Genomic DNA, 20,097 nt, shown 5'->3' with positions numbered 1-20,097 from the left:
GCCATTTCCTTCTCCAGGGAATCTTCCCAACCCAGGGATTGAACCTGGGTCTCCCGCATTATAGGCAGACACTTTACTGTCTGAGCCACCAGGGAAGTCCAGCCCATCTGAATGAAGGGACTTCATCTGGGGTCAAAAGTTCCTTTGCTTTTCTCTTTTGTCCATTTTACTATTGTTTTGGTTTTAGTCCCCAGGGCTCTTCAACAGTTATTCTCTTGTTAAGAGTGATGTTTTAGGTTTACACAGTCTGGTCTCTCTGTAAGTTACAAAGTGGCCCAGACTTGTGGTGTTCAGTCATCTTAGCCTGGCATCATAATTCAGAGCACTGAACACTGAGCTTACAATGCTGTCCACTGTTTAGTACAGTGAGGTTATAAGTGTTGTATCCTGGTTGGATCCCTTTGCACTACTTCTCTTTAATTGCTTTGAAAATTCAGACATTTTTAAATTTTAAAAAGATATTTATGATATTATTATTAAAGATATATAATGAAGACATTTTACTGATTAACAACTAGGAGGCTTTAGTTGGTATTTCAGGATATGGTAATGATGACATAAAAAATGCAGACTAAATATGCTTTATTAAGGGGTTGCCTGATCATGGCATCAGTTCTGTACCCTACCTCACACATTATACTGAATTCAGCATGCATTTTTTCCCCTATATAGGATATGGATGAAGAGATTGAGGCAGAATACAACATTTTGCAGTTTCTCCCGAATCATCCCAATGTTGTAAAGTTTTACGGAATGTTTTACAAAGCGGATCACTGTGTGGGAGGACAGCTGTGGCTGGTCCTGGAGGTAAGAGGCTCCCGCTGGGTGACCATCGATTCAGACAGAGCAGGGGTGAGCAGACTCGTTATTGCTTAAATAGTATAAGATGCACATTTAGGGGAAATGATCTCTCCTGCATACACAGGTACCTTACCAGATGTGGTATTCTCTACATTCTTACAGGTAGGCTGTGTGCTGAAAATGTGCATGTTTCTCTGCTTCTGAGGTTTTAACAATCTTTTTTTCTAATACAATGAATATAAAAATACAGTTGGAAAAGGTTATTTTCTACTCCAGGCTGGGAAAATTTCACAGAAAACATGTTCCAACTGATTGCAGCTCATTTTCAAAAGTTGTTAACCCAAGGTTTACTTGCTTGCCAAATTTGAATCAGCCCATTCATGGCCATTAATCCTCATCTCAGGTTGGATTTCCTGAAAATAAACTCTGACAGTTGTGTATGGAAGGTTATTGGAGAGTTCCTCTTTTGGGGGCTAGACCTGGACGGAAGGTGGGATTGGACAAGAGAGATAGGAAACATCAGTGTAGGTGCAACAGAGGCCTCAGCCCATCCTCAGGGAGAAGAAGACCTGGGATGCTCTTATAGGGTCGTCCTGTATTTTATCTTTGCATCAACCAATCACTGGGTGCATGCCACCCTGGGTGGGCATGTGGCCTTGGGGGAGGAAGTTTCCTGTAGCTAGGCACAATTCCTGGTGAGAGTTGCCTCTGAGACTTGGGAGCAGGGAGCAGCTGATATTCCTGGCCACATCTGCTTTGAAGAGACAGTCTGAAGCCAGCATCACTGTATCCTCTATAGTCTTGCCCTTCTTTCTCCCTTGTTAATGAATGTGTGTAACTGGGTGCAAAAGAGTCCATTCCCTGCAAATACAGTTCGTCCGTGGGACTAACATGGCAACAACGCAGTGACAGCATGTGAAGTCAGTATATTAGGACAGGTCTGTTGTATTGCCTCGTGCTCACGAGGCCCACCCTCATCTGTCCTAGACTCCACCCCTCTGAACCAGCCTCCGTGCCTGAGGTCACACGTGTGATCCAGGAGTGTGGGGACAGGTGTGAAAGCTTTAAGAGAGAAGCAACAAAGGGGAGGTCAGTCCTGGATTCACCGTCTGGGGTCTTTTGTTGAAAACCTCCCATCTGGCTCTGGGAGGGCCTGGTCATGAGACAATATATACTGGATGCCGTAGCAACCATGTATGAGAAATTCATTTGTTGTATTTAGATGGGATAATCTGCAAGGAACATTTCTATCACACTAGTTGCGCTCTTCAGAATATAAAGATGTAAGGGATTTTGGTTTTTAGAAATCATCTTTTTCTGTTTAGTTGATTGGTTACGTCACATAGCATGTTCTCATAGTATCATCTTTTGGATTTTATTATCCCCCACTCCTTCCCTGGGAATATTACAGATTTTATCCTGTGTACAAAGCTCTAGAATATTCATAACATTAATTTTTAAATGCTTATTCTCGTGCAATATGGAAAGTAATACTTCTAGGATCTCTGAAATAATAATTTCTAATGTCTCTAGGGTTATATTCTTCTTAAACTCTGTAAGATCTCAATGTTTTAAACTTGATTATCATTTAATAATATAAGTACAGTGACCAAGAAGTTCTAGTTTCTTTTCATTTTACCCCAACTTAAAAAGACTCTGCATTCAGATATAGAAAACTGGACCTTCCAGGGGTTTTCCAGAGCCTGAAAAGGGACTGTCCCCCCCTCCATTTGACGAGTGGGTAGGTAGGCTGCTCAGACCTGCCACCACCTGGAGAATAAGTGCTCTTCCCCATGAGGAGTGACTGAATGTTAGCCCCTCAGGCACAGCTGAGGCAGCCCGAAGGGGCTGCACCTGGCCTTGAAAGATGAGAAGGAGCTCAGAACTGTGAACTGGATCTTGTGCAAATACTCCCCCGCGGACTGTCGCTTGCTTTTTCTGGGTGACTAAGCACAGATAATGAGGTTGCCCTGGCACACTGAATTATTCATGCCTCGGCAATACAGTATGCAGATATTATACCTTTTGCGGGTTCTGTTGGTCCATGCCCAAGCTGATGGCACGGGGAACCAGACATCCTCAGTCTTTTCTGTCTAGGAATGGGCCATCCACGCCAGGCTCCTGGGTTAGCTGTGTCCAGTGCCTCCAGTACGCTTATAGACACAGATTCCTGGACTCCTAGAGCTGGCAGGGACCTTGGTCTTCCTTCAGGTCACTCTCCTAGTGTTCACTTGAGGAATAGAGACCCAGAGAAGGAGTGGCATGCCTACCGTCCCATAACCAGTTATACGGCAGAACTAGAGAAGGATTGCACTTCGCTTTTCTCCCATTCTGTGTTGCTGCTGCCCATGATGCTGTCTGTCAGGTCCGGGAAATAGACTTTGGATCTCTGGTTGAAATGGCAGCAGTTCCTGATTATACACACACACACACACACACACACACACACACACCCCCCCTCCGCTGGAAGATAATGACAGTCCACACAGTGCCTTGACCATGCTGCGCCGCCTATAGCTTTTTAATGAGTGCTTTAGGAAACTTGCATAATAAAATTATGGTCTGTTTAATATTGCTCCCTTCATCCTGTATATTGAGATTAAATTTATATTGCCTTTGCTCTTTCCTTGCTGAATATGATGAAAGGAACCGTGAGAAGCTATTCCGCAAAGCAATTCTTGAGGATAGAAAACTGTTATTAATAACCCTCCTAAATCACCACAACTCTGAAAACAAGAGCAAATAAAAATGTCATTTCTGAAATTAAGTACTAATTGTTACCAGAAAGCAAACCAAAGCTTTCCTCAGTGACAGACAACTACTATAGGAGAAAGATATGGAGACAAACATACATAATAATCTTTTGGATAATTTGTGAATAAGTTTTATCCTAGTTAATGTTAAATTCAGAAAATCTACAAGTTGTATTATCTCTCACCTAAATGAAACATAATAAGAAATTAGACCTTTAAGAAAAGCTCCATATTCAGACAAAATGCCTAGTATTTGCTAAGACATGAAATATATTTTTTTCTGTTTTCCTTTGGTATAAAACTTTCCACTGGTAAATACTATTTATGCTCAAATAATATGTTCAACTTAAAAGAAATAGTTGAGCGTTTAGAGTGCTAGTGACAATGTAAACTAAAAAAATACTCCTTATATTTTAAAACCAAATAAAAGAATTATTTTAAACCTGTTTTTCCTCTCAAAGATCTATGTGTAAGTTCAGTATCTAAGCCAAAGTGGGGGGAAATGATACCTCTGTTCAGATTTTGCATTTATTTATTTAAGGCCCTAGAAAGTCCAGTCTAAGCCCCATTATATTGCAAGTTACCACCTTAAAGCATTTCCACCCATTGGAATGAGTGGCATGAGTCAAGGTTATCATGTTAATAAGTCAGGGTCATAGTGGAACCCTAATGGTCTGAACCATGTTTTGATTGGCCAGAGATGGTTAGAAAGCCCTGGAGCACAGAACACTGACTCCAATGACAGTTTCTGGCTGGATTCTAGAATGAGAGTCATTGGAGTGCCTGGGGGTCAGAAGGAAAGTACAGAACATTTGGGAGTGGAGAAGGCAAGAACTTGGAAATGCAGCTGAGTTGCACCCTATATTCATGTGCTATCTTTATTCAGCAAAAACAAGAGGGCCTAAGAAGCTGAAGTGTTGGAGTGATTCTGCCTACCCAACGAATCTACGATGTGCTCTGGAGAGAGGCTGAAATAGGAGGTGGGGGTCTTGGGGCCCTCCTGCCTCTCGCGGTGTGAGCATCTTCCTCCCAGCCCACCCTGACTGGAACTCCATGGTTTCAAGTGACATTGTTTTCATTCTTGTAGGGGCAAGACAGTGACTTCACTTTGTATCAGTAAAAAACACATGTCTCCCAATGCTGTGGAGGAAAACTATGTTGCTTGGCCTTCCTGAGAGGTGGACATTGTCTAACATGGTGCTCCCTAAGGCATCTTCAAGAGTAATTTTGATAATCCTCGCCTTTTGCTTTATGCCCTCTGTAGAACCTAACACCCTTGAAAGATCAAATCCACTGAACCAAAAAGCACTGAAAATAAATTCCTCCTATTTCTGTCCTCTTAGGGCAAATCAACATGCCAGTACAGGATCTACTTGAAGGTTAGAGTTTCAACTAGAATAAAGGTCTGGTGATTGTGTTGCATGGGTCATTCTTTAATAATGTAGAGGAAAGTTGATGGCTTATGGAGCAAGGAACATTTTATTGCTTGAAATTACGACCATCTTAGCAAACGCACATACTGTGATTGAATCAATATTCAACGATGTTTTGGAAAATAGATGTGGAATGTAAATGATTTTTCTGTTTTTCTTGGTTTGGAGCGAAACGCTCATTAAATTCAACATGCATCCAGCTGCCACATTTCCTGAATGCTGAGGGCATAGGGAGGAACGCAGGGATGCAGACCTACCTCTGTATTTGAGTCTGATGGCTGGCAGCGTGGGCGGGAATAAAAGGCTGCAGGTGCCAACCCTCAGGGGTGGGTGAAGTAGGAAGCTTGGCTGCCTCCTTACAGCTTTAAGAGGATTATATTATTTGATGCATTTAAATATAGTTCCCTTGTCATGCTTTTAAAGTGTTCAGTCCATTTCACTGAATATTTACTCTGATTAGACAATTGTCAGTGTGTACCTGCTTTCCTTTTTTATATCCAAGTACCCTAAGTCCTTTCCCTGTAACCCACAGGCTGCCCTTTAAAACCTTGCTAGTGGGCTTATCAGCTTCACAGGACTGCTTCCTCTAAAGGTACCCTGAGCCGTTTAATTATATGTTTCTTTGAGCCACAAGAAATCAGACAGCTCTTAAACTCTGACATTTAGCGAACAAAAGGCACCAACTGAGTCAGATTCTATTGTTGTTCTTAAATCTACAGCTGAGTTTTGATCCTGCTGACAAAATGGCTGCTTTTAATCCATCCGTAGGTTCTAGAGCTATAAAGAAAGTTTGTAAGTTGGCTACCCATCTAAAATGCCACCAAATAGGCTCTTGTTCCAGAAATGGCCAGATTGAAAGTAGGGCAGGAGAGAGACTAAAATGAGGTTTCAGGGGAAAATTCCAGGGTTGAGTTAGCTTGGATCATCACCCAGTATTTAATTTAAATGTTCTCTGGGTAGAATTTTAATAGTGCACTTGCAATTCAATAAAGCGTGTGCCTCCCTGAGATGGAAGCCAGACTGAGAAGTGGTTCTGATGAAGGTGTGGCAGTGCTTTGCGTGTCTATTACTGCTTTGGCTTTAGAGGATCAAAGAACTTTATTGATATGCTCACAAGATCCCTAGACTCTGTCTCTTAACTTTCTCTATCCAACTGGTCAAAAATTCGTGTCAATGCTATCTTATAAAAGCACCACCCCCCAACACCCACTCTGTATCTGTCCCTGATTCTTTGTCCTCAGGACTCTTGACTTATTGACCTTGCTTCTCTTGATTGCTTCAATATTCCTGACAGGTGTCTAGCTCCCTTTGTCTTCCTGTTCTGTCCACCCTCCAATCTGCTACCAAGGTCTTTCTAGAAATCTGAACAGACTTCCTGTCTAAAACCTGTTGCTAGCTTACCACTCCTATCCAATGGTATACTATGGTATCGTAATTCGTGTGCATTAAGTCCACACACTTTGGCAGGGCACGCCTGCATCCCCTGTCCCCCTTTCTACTTCTCCATCTCTCTGTGCTAGGTTCTGTCCCTTTGTCCCAACAGAGGCAGAGTACGTAGAATTCAGACACACAGACAGAGACACACACACGCACGTAGATGGACCGGCAAATAGAAACACTCCCACCCATCTCATTCTTTTGTGCTCCCTTCCTTGCACACGGTGTCCCTTTTCCAAGGACTCTCTTCTTGTTCACCTGCCATAAGCTCGTTTGTCCTTCAGATTCATTGTATGTGTTACATCCTCCAGGAAGAGCAGACTGTTCCCTCTCTACCCTGGCATGGCAGAGGTCACCCTTCCCTCTTCAGTGCCACCATACCCCTGGGCATACTCCACTTCCACCTGCCACTCATTACTCACGTGTCCATTTCTGGTGTTGAGCTCTTTGAGTGCAGGGACAGTGTTCATGATTGAGTGACACAAACTGGACAGTTACAAATGACTGAGAACCAAAAGGTCACTTTCTTTTCAATAGCTAAACCTAACATTGTTCTTGAGCCCCCAGCCTGCCTAGAGGAAATAGTTGATTTGAACTCATCCTGTTAAACGTAGTCAGCTGAGTACTTCTTTGGAAAGGGACAAGTTTGGGGAATTTGTTTCCCATTTTCACAATCCAGCTCAAAGCTTAGTCACTTGGATAAGGACTTAGCTTTTAAATGGTTTTCTTTTTCCCTGTTCCTGTCCTTCTCTGGGGTGACATTTCAATCTGAATACAGCAGATGCTCATGGCATCTGACATGTATGGCAATGAGACCACACTCCAACCGTGTGATGACCCTGAGTCCTCCTACTGTCTGCCTTTGGTATCTCCCTGTGTCTTAGGTCCCTGATACTCCTTATCATGGGGTCTTCCCTGTCTCTCCTTTTCATTCAAACTCTAGCCTTGACCTTGTTGCCAGTGCAGCATCAAGTTCTAAATCTCTTGCAAGTCATGAGCAGGCTGTTGTTATTGTTCAGTCCCTAAGTCATGTTCGACTATTTGCAGCCCCATGAACTGCAGCACGCCAGGCTTCCCTGTCCTTCACTGTCTTTTGGAATTTGTTCAAACTCATGTCCATTGAGTCAGTGGTGCCATCCAAACATCTCATCCTCTGTCACTCCCTTCTCCTCTTGCCCTCAATCTTTCCCAACATCAGGATCTTTTGCAATGAGTAGGCTCTTCACATCAGGTGGCCAAAGTATTGGAGTTTCAGCATTAGTCCTCCTGATGAATATTCAGGGTTGATTTTCTTTAGGATTGACTGGTTTGGTCTCCTTGATGTCCAAGGGACTCTCAAGAGTCTTCTCCAACACCACAGTTCAAAGGCATCGATTCTTTGGTGCTCAGCCTTTTTTATGGTCCAACTCTCACATCCATACATGACTACTGGAAAATCCATGGCTTTGACTATACTGACCTTTGTTGGCAAAGTAATGTCTCTGCTTTTTAATACACTGTCTAGGTTTGTCATTGCTTTTCTTCCAAGGAACAAACATATTTTAATTTCATGGCTGCAATCACCATCCACAGTGATTTTGGAGCCCAAGAAAATGTCACGGTTTCCATTGTTTCCCCACCTATTTGCCATGACATGATGGGACCAGATGCCATGATCTTAGTTTTTTGAATGCTGAGTTTTAAGCCAGCTTTTTCACTCTCCTCTTTAACCTTTATCAAGAGGCTCTTAAATTCCTCTTCGCTTTCAGCCATTAAAGTGGTATCATCTGCATATCCGAAGTTGTTGATATTTCTCCCAGCAATCTTGATTCCAGCTTGTGCTTCATCCAGCCTGACATTCGCATGATGTATTCTGCATAGAAGTTAAATAAGCAGGTGACAATATACAGCCTTGATGTACTCCTTTCTCAATTTGGAACCAGTCCGTTGTTCCATGTCTGGTTCTAACTGTTGCTTTTTGTCCTGCATACAGCCTTCTCAGGAGGCAGGTCAGGTGTAGGGACAGTTAGAATCCCAGGCTTGGTGGATCTTGTACAGCGTGGACACTGCTTTGTTGGCATGAGGCTCCTGTGAGGAGGTCTCCCTGCACATTTCTGAATAAAAGAGGTTCATATGAAGTAGTTTCATCATCATTATTCCTTTATACAACTCCCACTTCCAAAAGGGAGCATCCCCACCCTAATCTTACTCTCTCAAGCTCTCCAAGCTCTATGCCATCAGCCTCGGAAGGACTTTTTTTTGTGGGTCCAAAACATCCCTTCTGTCATGTTCTGCATTCTTACATGATCATCATTTGACTCTATGTTCAGTTTTCCTGTTTTTGTTCCCTTGAAATGTAAAATCTAATTGGAGGAGTCCTGAGAAAATTGTTTTATGTTTATTGAAAGTTTAGCTTTTAAGATTCTTCTATGAATCATGACACTGAAAATGCATTCACTTTTCAAGAGAATATTAGATTGAACATTGAATGTTATGTGCCCTTCAGGGTTATGTTAAGACATAGTTGAAATAAAAAGAATGTGGAATCCTTTGGAAGAAATTACGCTGGTACTCAATATTATGGTCATGAGAAATGTTGGTGTTGATTTAGCAAGTTACACCAAACATTGGTGGAGAGAGGATTCTGAGGACACTTATAAAATCCCAGACCACTATAGCCTTCAGTGCATTTCACTGTTCAGGATTCAGTGTTCAAGGATTCAGGAGGGAATCCTTTCTGAGAGATAGTGATTTATCATAGTTTTATTAAAGATTCCTAATTCTATACTGGGGCTTCCCAGGTGGCACTAGTGGTAAAGAAACTGCCTGCCACTGCAGAAGATGCAGGAGATGAGGTTTTGGTCCCTGGGTTGGGAAGATCACATAGAGGAGGCATGGCAACTGACTCCAGTGTTCTTGCCTTCAGAATCCCATGGACAGAGGAGCCTGGCGGGCTGCAGTCCATGGAGTCGTAAAGAGTCAGAAGCGACTCAGCCCCCACAAACAATTCTATATTGGATTTTTAGTTGAATAGTGTTTGTGAGCAACTTACATGGTAAAAACATGGGCAGATTCAGCTTAAGTTTTTTAAAACATGGGCAGATTCAGATAAGTTTCAGCTTATCTTGATTCTTAATGTGTGGGCAAGGTATCTGCCATGTATGTAGCAAGAAGAGATACATTCATCAAACAAAAACATTTCCTCACCATTTATTAAAACCTTGCAAATGTTTGTAATTAGAGTCAAATAGATCTTAATGTACTATTCCCTTGATAAAGAGTGTCTTCTTTTAGGAAAGGTGCTAATCTGTGCTCCCTCAGATTGCCTTGCTTACAAAAAGCCAGTTGACTCAAGCAGCCACAACCAGGGGACGCCCACTGTTCACTAGTTAACTCTTTCTCAAATTACACACAAAGTGCCAGGAGGAAACCTAGGTCTCTAAATCAGGGTCTTGACTTTATATGGACAAGGATGGCTCTGCACATCTGACAAAAGCTGTGAATTTTCTCAGCAGGAAAGTACAAGATGAATATACAACATGCTGCCTACAGTTTCAAGGTATATACAAGCCCTGCTCAAACCACTTAAGAACCCTTGATTTAAAATGGCATATAGCACACCCAAACCTACACATTGCCTTCTGCATTTAGTCAAAATTATCCTTGAAAACCCTTAAGTTGCTGTGAAAAAATAATATGCCTAGTTTATGTATCTAAAATCTCGGTATATTCTATAACAGAGAGCAAATATGAAAGCTGTACTTTTAGAATGTTTTTAATTATAGGGGAAAAAAAGAGCATAAAGTTGCTGAGCTTCTAAAGTTGAATATGAAAAGGTTAAATGAACATATGATGCGGCTCCATTCCATAAATCTGACATGCAGTAGCAACTCTAGAAAGAGCTGCTGGTTGGGCGTCTGGTGTCTGCAGTGCCAGCACTGGAGACAAGATTTGAAATAAAATTTATCCCCTCCCAAGAATCAAGGGCATTCATCTTGACTTTGTCTTTCCTTCAAACTGCATGTGTGTGTGTGTGTGTGTTTAAACAGACAGTATTCATGTAAAATTTCCAATAACAACTCACCATGATTATTATATGCATTCTCTTTTTAATGTCTAAATAATGTCTTGTGCTTTGCTATTTAACTTGAGAAAGAAGTCAACTTTTTTGGACTTGTATTTTCAATCATAAGTCATCACCTTGAATAAATATACACAAACACATACACACAGAGAACTAGATTTGTGCAATGGAAATGTGAAGTTTCATTGTTCCAACCTAGAGTTTTGTGATTTGCAAATTTACTACTTGAGGTCGGTAATTGGTGGGCTTTTCCTAATGTCTTTTTTCTTTTCTTTTTGTATGTATGCTCCTGCTGTCTCTCTCCCCGGCACCTCCTCTTGCAGCTGTGTAATGGGGGCTCAGTCACCGAGCTTGTCAAAAGTCTACTTAGGTGCAACCAGCGGTTGGACGAAGCAGTGATCTCATACATCTTATATGGGGCCCTCTTGGTAAGGACGTCCTTCAAGGTGGGGTCGAGGGGGCAGTTTGTCATTGGTTGGCTCCCCACAGCATACTAACAAGGGGAAACTGCTCTATAATATGCCAGGTGTATTAACAGCAGGGAGGTGTAGCCTAATATGGACTTTGATTAGATTTTAATAGTAGGGTAATTGTTTAAAACTAACCGTTGCAAATTTTCCTTTTCTCTTTCCTGTTGTTTGGTGGCGATGGGACTCCATGAAGGGCCTTCAGCATTTGCACAATAACCGAATCATCCACCGTGATGTCAAGGGGAATAACATTCTTCTGACAACAGAAGGAGGAGTTAAGCTCGTTGACTTTGGTAATGACGGCTTGTCGTTTGTTTTCTTGATGTGTGCAGTTTAGCCAAAGGCAGCCATTTATTGTGATCTCAGAAGACTGGGGCCTCTCTTCTACACCAAAGGCTGAGGGCCTTTCCAGTGACGCACAGGCTGGAGAGTCGGGGTGGGGAGCGGGGTTCACCAGATGGATCACCCTAGGAGATGCTGTTTGTTAATCTATTTTCAGCTTTAGAAGCAATTTTATTAAAGAGAGAATATGAAAGTGTTTCAAAAGAAAAATTTGATGGGAAAAACTTTGGTTTGTTGCGAAGGATTTCACAACTCAGGGCAATTGTCTATAATTTACATTTTGTCTATTATTCTTTTGCATATGAAAAGAGAAAACCGTTTGGTCTTTTAAATGACTTTCTCTAGCCTCAGGCATACTAATTCCCTGTGAGCAGAAGGTAAAATACTCCTTTGGGTCTGGAAACTAACATCCTTTAAATTGTGATTATTGCTGCTACATGTGAGGCTGGTTGAACTGGAAACATTAACAAGAAATGGAAGGGTGAGAGGAAACAGAGTTATATCACCTAAGGCCAGAGAACTATTAATATCTCCTTACAACACTCCTTGTATTGAATCCAACAAACCATTTGATTTTCCTTTTTAAGTTTATCAAATGGTTTAATCTTCTAAATGAATTTAACAACAGTTAGTCCTTCAGCATGACTGCTATAAATAATGAGAAAACATTTACAGAAGCACTTTTTAAAATGTTCTTTTTCAGTGTCAGCATAGGAGGAGAAAAGATGATTTTGTATGTTCATTGCTTTATTGGTAAGAAAGAATTTAGTGTTAAAATGTATCAGTGAATCATTTGCTCAGAAGAAATTACTCAAAGATAAATGAAATTGCACTAAGTAATTGGTCTGTTTTTTAAAAAAGCAAAGAAAAATTTTAGGGTGTTTAAATAGAGTTTAAAGAACCCTCTCTGGCTTCCTAATAAAGAGTAAAGAATGTAAGCAGTTAGTGAAACTACCCTCAAAAAACAACCCATGGTAGTTGGCAAATCTATGCCTAATGTTCTTAAAGATATGTTCTTTCCTGATGAGCACATGTATCCAAGTTTTTTAGTTCTTATTGACAACATTAGTGGCAACTATTGTCATTGTCTTAAGGGCTGTGGTAGATTTCTGCTTGGTATAAAACAGTACCTTATATTTGTAAAATGCTTTCCATTTTACAAATGCTTTTCATTTTCAAAATTTATGTCATTTTCACAGTTGTTCCCTTACTTGAGGTTTAAGAGCTCTTTGTGTTAGGTGTAATGAGCAGTATTGTCCCCAGTTTAAAGGTGAGAAAACTGAGACTCATTGTGAGGTTGTCTGCTTGAGGTCTAATAGGAAAAGGCATAATTGCTATGGGAAACAGGGCTTCTGACTGCTAATCCAATTCACCTTTATATCTGTTGTGGCATGAAAAAGAGAACTGACCAAAGACTAAAACAAAGTACATGGGAATTATATTAAAATTCAAGTCCTCAACATTGAGCCCTAGATAATAATAGTCTTGGTCTATTTCTTTTTCCATTTGACAAGTGTATTTTTCTTGACAGGTTTCCAGCCTTCTAGGTAAGATAAAGCACTGAAAATTTTTTACGTCTACACTGATGTTCAATTATAGATAATACATGCCAATTTTCTTCCTCCATCAAATGAAGCACCATTTTTAGATATCACCTGAAATATTTTGGAAATATAGTAGGAAGGTATTTGGGGTTAATCCTAGTTCTCGATGCTTTCTTTTGATTCCAATTTTGCAGCAGTACGGATAGAAATATTCACTAGAAAAAAAAATATCCTAGTGATTTAGACAGAGTGATAAATGCTCATACCTACAGTGCTCATAACTACAGCCTGTGAGCCAAGTCTGACCTGTGTCCCATTTTTGTTCACCCTATGAACTAAGAAGGATTTTTATATTTTTTAACAGTTGGGGAAAAAATCAAAAAAGAGTATGATACGTGAAAATGATATGCATCCCTAAATAAATTTTTGCGAAAACACAACCACTCTCATTTGCTTTTGTGTTATCTGAGCTGCTTTTGCAGAGTTGAGTAGTTGCAACAGAGCCTTAAGCTCACGAAGCCTAAGATATTTGCTGTCTGACCCTCTATGGAAGAAGTTTGCAAGCCCTGGTCTAGCATCGTCTGCTCGCTGCTGAATTATGACACGCTTTTCTTGTAGGTGTCTCAGCTCAACTCACCAGTACACGTCTACGGAGAAACACATCTGTTGGCACCCCATTCTGGATGGCCCCTGAGGTGAGCAGAGGGCATCTATTTCTGTGTATTTGTTGAAAGCCTTGGTACTATGCCTTTTTTATGGGAAAGTCACACACTTCACAAAACTTTCAGCAAGAAGGAAATCCTTTATCCTCATTGAACTGTGGGAGTTCTGATTTGGTGGGTGAGAGTGATGACACTTAATCTCAGGACTAAGTGACAGAGGCCCATAGAATACCTTCAGGCAGTTAGAAAAAAGGCCTCCTCCAGAAGACGCCATGTTCTCCAAGGGTCATGGCTTGGCAAGTTCATCCCACCATTGTGTAAATTAGCAGAGGTCACCTTCCCTGGATAGAGGCAGACCCAGTGACACATGGCTCAATGAAGAGACAGATTTCAGTTCCAGGTGGCCTTCAGAACAATATGCCATAGTCCTAGCTTTTTTTTTTTTTTAATACTGGATACATAACAACTTCTCTTGTGTGCTTTTTTCTATCTCTAGTGAAACCTGGGATTTGGGTCTAATTTTTAGTTCTGGCATCACCACAAAATCCTCTGTGAAATGACACATATAAAAGTTTGCAGAATTTCCAGGCTAGATACCAACAGACCCTGAAGCATAGCTACAGCTTTGCTTGTCAGATCAGCATTGAATTCCACAGCACTCCAGCCTGGGATCAAGCAAATGCCCTCTGTTAATAAGAGGACTTGTGTAGTCATCTCCTTAGAGATGGGGGGAAATGTATTATGAAAAACTACAAAGCCAGCAACATTAAAATTAACAGTTTTAATTTAATGAGACAAATGACATTGTTTTGTGAAACTCAGTTGTCCTTTGCAGTGTGAATCCATTTCAGAGCATGACAGCATGGATTACTTTGAGTTACTTTGTCATTCTTATTACCGCATACCGTGTGGTGATCCGGTTCTCCCACCGCTTTACTCTGTCTCAGCTGTGTGATCTCCTTGTTTAAATAGCGTCTCCTTTGGCCTCTAACTGGTACATCTCTGTTGACTTGATGACAACTTCATAATAAAAATAAATATGGGCATTGAAGTTATGTGGCAAATGACCATCCAGATAATCTGGAACACGTTTTTTTTTACTGCAACTTCTCCCATTTCGTTATTACATATAAAATTATCATTGAAACAAAAGTGAAAATGAAGCTCAGTCGTGTCCGACTCTTCGTGACCCCATGGACTGCAGCCCACCAGGCTCCTCCATCCATGTGATTTTCCAGGCTAGAGTACTGGAGTGGGGTGCCATCGCCTTCTCCAACTGAAACAAAGGCAAACCATAAAAATTTTCATAGGGATCTCATGAACTCTACTTTGAGAAACACTGTAGGACAAAGTCAACATTCCTTTGGATGAGGAATGAAGCCATTCACATTCAAGCCTCTCTGCTGTCCAACCTCATCTCAGGTTACTTTTCCCCAATTTACTTTTTTTTTAATGCCTCAGCAGTAGTGGAAAAACAAGTAATTCCCCAAATCTGTCCTTATATATCATTTCTTTAAACCTTTCTATATATTGTTACATCATCTGGAGTGGACTTCAGAGCTCTGCAACTTTCCTCAATCTTCAGTTCAGTTCAGTTCAGTCACTCAGCTGTGTCCGACTCTTTGCGACCCCATGAGTTGCAGCACACCAGGCCTCCCTGTCCATCAGCAACTCCCAGAGTTCACCCAAACTCATGTCCATCGAGTCGGTGATGCCATCCAGCCATCTCATCCTCTGCCGTCCCCTTCTCCTCCTGCCCTCAATCTTTCCCAGCATCAGGATCTTTTTAAATGAGTCAACTCTTTGCGTGAGGTGGCCAAAGTATTGGAGTTTCAGCTTTAGCATCAGTCCTTCCAATGAACACCCAGGACTGATCTCCTTTAGGATGGACTGGTTGGATCTCCTTGCAGTCCAAGGGACTCTCAAGAGTCTTTTCCAACACTACAGTTCAAAAGCATCAATTCTTCAGGGCTCAGCTTTCTTCACAGTCCAACTCTCATATCTATACATGACCACTGGAAAAACCATAGCCTTGACTAGACAGACCTTTGTTGGCAAAGTAATGTCTCTGCCTCAATCTTCAAGTCTCTCTCAAATGCTATTCCCCTAGGAAACTGTCCTTATCCTTGGCCAACAATGAGTCTCTTTTCCCTGAGTGTCCACTGCAGCCTTTATGCTCTCCATTAGCAAGATATGACCATTGTACTATAGTTATTGACAAGCAGGTCTTCTAACTGAACTCCAAACTCTAGCAGGGACTTGGGATGCTAGGTTCTCAGTGTAGTGCTTGGTATAGAGTAGGAGCTCAATGTGCATCTGTTGAATGAACGAATATATTGGTTAAAAAGGAAAAATCAAGGAGAAGATGAGTTTGGAGGGTAGATTGAGGAGGGCTTTATTACTATTGATATTCACACATTCCTTTGTTGATTTTGGTCGATTTATTATTAAAGGAAAGCATAACTGAGGCCACTCAATTCTTATTTAGGGTGGCATAAGTCAGAAGATGGTATTCCCATTCCAGCCTTCAGCAAGTTGGTGTTCTCAGAACCACAGAACACAGAAAAGGGAAGGCTGCTCTTGGCTTTATACATTTCTCATGAAGTATTTGTGACTTTTAGGTTTCAGCTGGGTTGAAGAAAATATGTGGAATGTTTCTACTAGGGGCAGTTTAGTGGCCCATGGTGAGCTTCTGTTGCCCAGATTGCCTGGAACTGGTTCCCTTCTTATCAGGGAAAGGCTAGTGTTGCATCTTGCCTGCTGTAGTGGATAAATTGAGGAGCAGGCAGATTATGGTATGGAGACCTTGAGAGTGCCTCTCAGGAGCCAAGTGCCCAGTTCCTGAGTATGACTCAGAGGTTCTCTCAGAATGTGTGTTGCATCCAAGACACTTTGGGACCAGGCTGCAGCTCCTGGGACTCAGTCCTACACTGTCCTCACGTTTTTATTCCCCAGAGTCTTTCTGCTCCATGACCCGCTACAAGAATGTCCATAGGAAGAATCTTACATTTGTCAGTTCCATTCAAGAAACTTAAAAAAAATTATTTTATTGAAGTATAGTTGACTAACAATGTTGTATTAATTTCAATAGTGATTCAGTTATACATTTTTATATTCTTTTTCATATTCTTTTCTATTATGGTTTATTACAGGATACTGATTATAGCTTTCTGTGCTATACAGTAGGTCCTTGTTTTTTGTCTATTCTATATATAATGGTTTGCATGTTAACCCCAAACTCCCAGTCCATCCTCCCCTACCCACTCACCCCCTTGGCAACCCTAAGACTGTTCTCTTTATCTGTGAGTCTGTTTCTGTTTGGGTGATAAGTTCATTAATATCATATTTTAGATTCCACATATAAGTGATATCATATGGTATTAGTCTTTCTCCTTCTGACTTACTTCACTTAATATGATAATCTCTAGTTTCATCTGTGTTGCTGCAAATGACATTATTTCATTCTTTTTTTATGGCTGAGTAGTTTCCCTTTTGGGCTTCTCTGATTGTTCAGTTGTAAAGAATCCACTTGCAATGCAGGAGACCCCAATTCAATTCCTGGGTTGGGAAGATCCACTGGAGAAGGGATAGGTACTCCAGTATTCTTAGGCTTCCCTTGTAGCTCAGCTGTAAAGAATCTGCCTGCAATACGGGAGATCTGGGTTTGATCCCTGGGTTGGGAAGATCCCCTGGAGAAGGGAAAGGCTACCCTCTCTAGTATTCTAGCCTGGAGAATTCCATGGACTGTATAGTCCATGGGGTCGCAAAGAGTCAGACAGGACTGAGCAACTTTCACTAGTGTGCCTTTCAACAAACTTATACTGTCCTTCTGTGAGGTCAGGGTTTGGGTCAAGAGGAGTCCTTGAAAGGATAATCAGTAATGGTTCAAATGGATATTGTCTTTATATGGTGGCCTGCATAGTATATTGACCTTAACATGCTTTCATTTCTGCTTATGTGAATAAGTGATATTTAGATTAAATATGGGAGAAGGCAATGGCAACCCACTCCAGTACTCTTGCCTGGAAAATCTTATGGGCGGAGGAGCCTGGTAGGCTGCAGTCCATGGGGTCGCTAAGAGACACGACTGAGCAACTTCACTTTCACTTTTCACTTTCATGCATTGGAGAAGGAAATGGCAACCCACTCCAGTGTTCTTGCCTGGAGAATCCCAGGGACGGGAGCCTGCCGTTTATGAGGTTGCACTAAGTTAGAAGCGACTTAGCAGCAGCAGCAGATTAAATATGACAGCAATGCATGTAATGCCGGTGCCAGTGGAATAAAACGATTGCATGCCACAGTGCCTTTACTTTGAAAACACAGTTGAAAGATCCTTGACCGTATTTTATTTTGTATAATTTATTTAATTTTTGGCTGTGCTGGGCCTTCATTGCTGCTTGGGCTTTTCTCTAGTTGCAGTGAGCAGGAGTTACTCTCTAGCTGTATTATGCAGGCTTCTCCTGTGGTGGCTTCTCTTGTTGTGAAGCACTGGTTCCAGGTCATGTGGGCTTCAGTAGTTGCAGCACGTGAGCTTAGCAGTTGTGGCTTCTGGGCTCTAGAGTAGTTGTGATGCATTGGCTTAGCTGCTGCTCAATACGTGGGATCTTCCCGGTTCAAGGATTGAACTTGTATCTCCAGCATTGGCAGGCAGATTCTTTACCAGCAGGTCACCAGGGAAGCCTCTATTTTATTTCTGAGAAATTGAACCAAATTATTTTTTTCCCTGTTGCATTTGCATTTTGATTTCACCAGCCTGAGTAACTCCAACATCTATAATAATTCAAATAGGCTATAAGCTTCAAACCAGGTAGCTGATGAAATGTGACCAGACCACCGTCAAGGGTTGACTTTCAGTCCAAACAGCAGTTTCCCAGGGCAGCTCGAAGCTGCACCATGAATTATCATATTCACAACACTCTCCACTTACTTTCTCTTGCCACCTCATGTAGACACTAGGAAGGCTGAAAGATGCTGAGTGAACGTGGTATCAACTCAGCCATGTAGGAGAAGAAAAATCCCAGGGGGTGCCCTTAATATTATAGTACTTTGCAACAGTGCTACTGGGGAATTATTGGCTGGCATAGTAAGAGTTATTCTAGAAGTCAATATCAATAGAGTTTTTTTCTTTTTTTTTTTTTAAACAAACTGAGCATGTCAGTAGCATACTGTGACTCAGCAAGATGATTTTAAATGGGAAAGAAAGATGCTCAACATTAGAAACCAAGAGTCGGACACGACTCAGCGACTGAACTGAACTGAATCATATTGCATTCTCCCTGTGTATTCGCTTTCACGTGGCCATCATGTTATAAGGACACCAGTAATACTGGATTAGGGACCCATTCTGCTCCAGTATGACCTCACTTTAATCAATTATATCTGCAGCAACCCTATTTTCAAGTAATTTCGCATTCTGAGGTCCTGGGAGCTAACACCTTAACGTATCTTTCTTGGAGGACACAATTCAACCTGTAACAACTCTCCAGAATACTTAGCACTCCTCCTCTGTAGTAAATAATTCAGATTTCTAAGGTAATCAGCCAGTCATTTTGAATCTACAGATCCTCATGTTACAGGTGCTAGGTTAGTTAGCTCAGCTTTGCCTGTCTGCACACATGCACACACACACACACACACACACACACACACACACACACACACCCCTCTTGCTCAGCCTTAGGTCTTTGAGGCAAACACAGTTCTTTGTGTATGTGCTAGAATGTACCAATGTTCTTCTGGATGTACTGCCTTCTCACATGGAGCCTCAACACCTTGAGGATTCTGTGCTATTCTACCTGCTCTCTGGTCAGGTATTTTGGGATTATTTCCGAGATGCTTGGTGTAGGTCACTTCCCTCAACCTAATTAACAGTGAGCCTCTGATCTCCCTCCTTGCCTGTGACTGTGGCTTGTCTCTTATATATATATGTATATATATATATGTATATATAAAACACCGGTAAAGGGAGAACTGCGTTAACTCACACGATCCTCCCTTTACCCATGTTTATTGCCTCTTTTCTCCATCACTGTCTCCTGACAGCCAGTTTCTTATAATAATATGAATAGTAACATCTCACATATGCATAGAACTTTTACAAATATTGTTTTTAAGTGCTTGCTACCTGTGAAGATGCCAGTTAGGCATGATGAAATTGCTTTTATAGAGAAGGAATCTAAGGCTCTGCCAGGCTAAGTGCTCAGGAACACTGGGTGGGTAGGTGGGTAACTTGAGAAGGCAGTGACACCCCAGTCCAGTACTCTTGCCTGGAAAATCCCATGGACGGAGGAGCCTGGTAGGCTGTAGTCCATGGGGTCGTGAAGAGTAGGACATGACTGAGCAACTTCACTTTCACTTTTCACTTTCATGCATTGGAGAAGGAAATGGCAACCCACTCCAGTGTTCTTGCCTGGAAAATCGCAGGGACGGGGGAGCCTGGTGGGCTGCCGTCTATGGGGTCGCACAGAGTAGGACATGACTGAAGTGACTAGGCAGGTGGGTAACAGTAACTGGAATCTTTGGGTTGTGACTCAGTGAACTCAGGCACTTCCAATACAGCCCATGCCCACTGTCAGTATTGGATTGCTCGGCC

The 20,097-nt window shown here is 41.6% G+C and overlaps 1 protein-coding gene across 10 annotated transcripts in view; it reads left to right on the top strand.

The window, feature by feature from the left end:
* The window catches only part of MYO3B (myosin IIIB), a 486,811-nt gene that overhangs the window by 26,999 nt on the left and 439,715 nt on the right, over nucleotides 1-20,097 (top strand). For all 10 annotated transcript variants that reach the window (XR_011570836.1, XM_070803483.1, XM_070803498.1 and 7 more), the window contains exons 3-6: nucleotides 673-807; nucleotides 10,811-10,915; nucleotides 11,151-11,250; nucleotides 13,462-13,538. Coding sequence is in view for 9 of the 10 variants with exons in the window: in XM_070803483.1 (XP_070659584.1) it covers nucleotides 673-807; nucleotides 10,811-10,915; nucleotides 11,151-11,250; nucleotides 13,462-13,538 (417 nt within the window). In the remaining variant the exon portion in view is untranslated. The remainder of the gene's footprint in view (nucleotides 1-672; nucleotides 808-10,810; nucleotides 10,916-11,150; nucleotides 11,251-13,461; nucleotides 13,539-20,097) is intronic.

The sequence above is a fragment of the Bos indicus genome, chromosome 2, assembly GCF_029378745.1.
Source record: "Bos indicus isolate NIAB-ARS_2022 breed Sahiwal x Tharparkar chromosome 2, NIAB-ARS_B.indTharparkar_mat_pri_1.0, whole genome shotgun sequence".
Classification (NCBI taxonomy): Eukaryota; Metazoa; Chordata; class Mammalia; order Artiodactyla; family Bovidae; genus Bos; species Bos indicus.
This window is presented reverse-complemented; position numbering and strand designations above follow the sequence as displayed.